The sequence below is a fragment of the Gadus morhua genome, chromosome 1, assembly GCF_902167405.1.
Source record: "Gadus morhua chromosome 1, gadMor3.0, whole genome shotgun sequence".
Lineage (NCBI taxonomy): Eukaryota > Metazoa > Chordata > Actinopteri > Gadiformes > Gadidae > Gadus > Gadus morhua.
In genome coordinates this window covers 18059732-18064748 of record NC_044048.1, presented here as the reverse complement: position 1 = coordinate 18064748, position 5017 = coordinate 18059732, and the positions used below count along the sequence as shown (strand labels likewise).

The 5017-nt window shown below is 45.4% G+C and overlaps 1 protein-coding gene across 1 annotated transcript in view; it reads right to left on the bottom strand.

Moving 5' to 3' along the window:
* Positions 1-504: 504 nt before the first annotated feature.
* LOC115546370 (RNA-binding protein 38) overlaps positions 505-5017 on the bottom strand; it is a 14083-nt gene continuing 9570 nt past the window's right edge. The window contains exon 5 of the mRNA XM_030359915.1: positions 505-2026. Within this exon, the coding sequence (XP_030215775.1) occupies positions 1660-2026 (367 nt within the window). The 3' untranslated portion in view covers positions 505-1659. The remainder of the gene's footprint in view (positions 2027-5017) is intronic.

Genomic DNA, 5017 nt, shown 5'->3' with positions numbered 1-5017 from the left:
TATTTACAATTGAGCAACGATAGCTGAATGGTGTATTACCAAATATAGGCTATTATAAATATATTAGCCTACTTGTCATACATGTAGCCTATATATGTTTGTAGTATACGGTCATTATATAGCACTTACCTATTTTAAATCATATAAAAAAGGCTGATATTATAATACATGAATATGGTTTCCTTCACATTGAGAGTCAGCAGTGTCATCAATACATTTCAAGTCGCTTAGCAGAAAGGAACCCAAGTTGTATCTACTACGTCCAAACTACACCTAGTTTTGGTTTAGTCCACGATGCCCATAGCCTCTGCTGTTGGACAAGTTTTGTCTGGGTTCAGGCTGAGGCACGGCCCAGTGCAGAAACAGCTTTTGATACCAGTGTGTTCACACAGACTTGATCACCAAGTGAGATTAAATGCCCTAAATGTCAATTCAACTCCCGTTCAAGCAAGGTAATCATCCATCATTTTTTAAGGTAAGAAAGGAACCCACAAATGGATCAGATATTTTGCATATCTCTTGTATTTATTAGCTGTATGGCTTGTGGAGCGACTGTACGGACGGACCCGAGTGCCATCGCTGCCTCCTCTGTGTTCACTCTGCAGCTGGTTAAGAACAATGGGATGACAGACACAATGAGAGAGAGAGTGGACAACTGGGTCCTGACACTGCAACCCACGGCGAGTGTCCTTCCGTCCCTCCTGTTCTTTCTTACACCCAGACCATACAGAGTTGATTGTGCTAATCTTCGCGCACAGTCACAAATACTAGGACGTTTGCTGTTTTTTTTTTTGCTGTTTTTTTACAAATGTGCATTTTAAGTAGCATTACAACACATGACTGTGCTGTTATACAAAGATTTACAGGTTTAAAAACAGTCTGAAAATGTGATGCGAGGAATGGATTTGGGTTTTAATTGTTCATTTTGCTCTCTCTCCAGTTAAGCAGTATAAAAGAGTTTGTTACAGTCAGTGTAGACTACCGTTCCCCTGGTCATCTCTGTATCGCCCTAATTGCATATTTAGTCAAACTCTGATTATCATCGTATAAGAACTTACCAGCAGTAGATAAAAACACCAACTAGCAACAGGACATTCAACAAAATGGAGTCTAAATATTATTGTTTTTGCTTTCTGCAGTAGTAAAAACGCTAAACACGAACAAAGAGGAGAGCACAACATTTTTAAGATGAGAGGTTTCCTAAGGCCAACAAATTGTGTTCCTGCAGAGGGGGGCTCTGGAAGTGGAACTGTTCTCAGGACGGCCCCGGGCCAGTGGCTCTGGAGGAACTGCCCTCACAACATGTCCACTGGATGCCTTTCTCATCCAACACATGAAGCACTTCAGCGAGAAAGTGGTGAAAAGAATGTCTCAAATGTCTCTCTTATGCAGATTATACATTTTCTTTACCTTCTCCCACCCCCACTTCGAAACAGCTCTTCTTTTGTGCGGATAGCTCTCCTCACCAAATAACACCAAAGTACACCAAAAAAGACCAAATATGTGCTGTCCGTAAGCCCTTTAACATGTCAACAAACTCCTCCCCTCCCGACGCTCCACCCTGATGATGTCACGGGCTCATAGTGCACCAGTGGCTCCACCATAACCCCATAACCCCCCCCTAGGCCACCAATCAGCCACTGATCACGTGCTGGAAGGTCACTGCATGCGGTCGGGCTGGAGGAGAGGGTAGTGGAGGTAGGAGGCGGGCGGCCCACCGACCAGCGGGGCCAGCTGAGGAGGAGGAGGAAGAGGAGGGTGCGCGTGGATGGGCGGGCTGATGGCGTGTCCCGGGGCTGAGGCGGCGGCGGCCGGGGAGAAGCTGTAGCCGAGGTACCCGGCGGTGGGCGAGGGGGCGTAGGGGTACTGCTCCAGGCCCCCCCCGGCCAGGCCGGCGTAGTGGCTGTACATGGAGCTGTAGTCCAGGTAGTGGGAGGCCAGCGCGGCCGGGGGGCTGCTGAGCTGCGGCTGCAGGACCAGGCCCGGCTGGAGCATGGCCTGGGGATACACGTACTGCTGGGCCAGCCTGCGAGGGGGGGAAGAGCAGAAGGTTACAGAGGTCATCACATAATGGAGGTGTCAGGGATCATGATTTACTGGTCAGCATGCGCTTTGATCCACAGTGACTTTCACTGAGATGAATGTCATAAAGGAGCCAGGAGTGACACATTGATCAAGGAGGAGAATCCGCAGACTGAGTAACCCCAGGATATTTACAGCACCCTCGCCACGACGCTTCACCCCCGTTATTTGTTATTACGTCCACAACGTCCACAGTCTCAACCCCTTTTGCCTATATGACCATTTTGTTATCGTATAACTACCATATGGCTATCATTAGGTGGATACCATTAACAGTGCAAATTTTCAGATCTGTACTTTAAGAAAGCCCTTAATTCTCTTGCAAAATGTGTGCTTGGAGTTTTCTTGATGCTGTGTACTTATCAATCGACATTTTCACTATGTGAATGAGGCTTTGTGCAGTATAGGAATGTCAGTGGCTCAACGGGTTAATGCTGTGTACTGGTGATCCTTAGGTTGAGAGTTTGAATCCTGATTAGAGCATTATGAACAAGCTGAACATGACACTGTCATTGCCACTCATTTAAGAAACACAACATTGAAAAGCACCTGAAATTCATCAGGCAATCAACATTCCGGCTCATTAGTTTCCAAGAATCTGACTGCCAAGACACAGTATGGCATTAAGGGGAACTTCTTTGTTAACCATTTTTGCTTCATAATGAACTCTGTCATATTTATATTTCTTCAGTTAGTGTTCTTGACAACAAATTTTATTTCCCTAGAATCTCAAAGATTTTTCAGGTATTTGCTTTTAAGAAAGCCCTTAATTCATTTGAGAAATGTTTGCTTGGAGTTTTCTGGATGTTGAGTGCCTATCAATAGACATTTTCACCATGTGAATGAGGCCACATTTCAGGTTTATCAGTGGCTCAATGGGATAATGCCTTGTACTGATGATCCTTATTTTGAGAGTTTGAATCCCGATTAGACCATAATGAACATGCTCAACATGACATTCGGTCATTGCTCTGCAGCCAAGTCACCTGAAAGCCGAGGCACAGTATGGCATTAAGGGGAACATCAACATCTTTCCTTCATAATTATATGTCATATTTATATATCTTGTGTTCTTGACTTTTCATTTTGCTCGGACCCCATTAATCACCGCTTGCAGTTATATTTATCATTACTATTGCGGTGCCTTGTCGAAACGCGCCTGTACGAAATGGGTCGATGGCCTGGCCTTCAGTATCGCTGTTTGCAGCTTTTGGAGAACCACTCATCCAAACAACTTCACCCTTCACTTCCGCGGGTCCTCGTCAATACAACCGCCAAGCGTGAAGTCGGTCAGATGACTGCGAGATAATCAAAGGACGGCCATACAAACATACAAAGACTCAGTTTTAGATTCCATTCATGTTCAATGCCAAGTAGGTGGTTTGGTTTTATCAAAATAATACACGTTGAAGTATTCTGTATGGGATGTGTGGGGACGGCCCAATGTTGTTGTCGATGATATTATTGGTTGGTTATTCCAGCCCACTTGGACAATCACGAGATATGTTATTAGAGGTTGATGTTCGCAATCTAGCATACACATGCACACACACATTCATATACACAAACACACGCACACAAACACTCACATGCACACACACAAACAGACACATACACACACAGGCATACGCACAAACACACACATATAGACACATACACACTCACACATAGACACATACACACACACACACACACAAACCCACGCACATACCTGTCACAATGAATGAAGCATGGTTATGCATTTTGTGGGTCTGCCAGCCATAACCGATATGGGATACCACCGTCATCCCCTATTGGCTCATAGCTAACGGCTGTCTACTTAACCTGCACTGACTCGGTTACATCTGGCTGCTGCAGCACAGATCACAGTGTGAATCTGGGATCCAGCAGTCCTATCATGTTAAAGCAGAACCTCTGGAGTTATGCCCTGTTTCCTGTTTTAATACATTGATATTGAGATATTATACAGAGGAAAAGCAATTTGCGCGAGTGGATAAAGCTTCCAAAAGGGGAATTTAATGTTTATTATATAGTGGCCAGTCTACACAGAGTTGATTTGAAAGCTTGACAGACACATTTTTACAATTTAATTTTGCTGGCCAAGTTTGTGTTTGCCAATAACATGCATAAAAATCACAGCCCCAAGCCATGTTTTTGGTCAAAACGAATACGCAGTGAAAGAAAGTGAAGTGCCGGTTCAGTCAGATTTGAGCTTCTCTGCCATCAGACTTGAGGACATCACTTCCATACGAGGCTACAGTACAGCACGGACTCCATAGCATGAGAGTACATGTAAACAGTGAGATGGCCAGCATGAGCGCCTACCACTTGTGTTTTACATTAATCCGACAGCAGTAACCTTGCCAGTGACAACACTGTGTTTGAGATCAGTGGTTAAAGTGATGCGAGGATAGAGGGGGGGGGGGCCTGCTGCTTGTCTCCAAACAGACGGTAAGCTCAGATCACCTGTAGTTACACAACAAACACTGGGCCTGGGCCTGTATTCACCCTCCTCTGCTGTATACACAACACACCAATCACACACACACACACACACACACACACACACACACACACACACACACACACACACACACACACACACACAATCACACACAAAAACACACCTACACAACACACACACACACACATAAACACACACACACACACAGTGTGTCCTGGCCCGACCAGCTCCTTTCTCTCTTAACTCTCCCTTCTTTTCTTCTTCTTGTTCTCTTCCTCTCCCACCAAATCAATCATTGTCACATCCGCTCAGAGCAGAGCAGAAGTGCAATGTCATTTCAGTGGCTGAGCCGTTACTGTGCTGTATCCGGCACACACTAGATGGCTGCCGGGGGCTGACTGATGCAATGTGACAGTGGCATCGGAGGAGAGGGAGCTGTGGCTCGCTACCCAGTAACATAGACCCCCACCA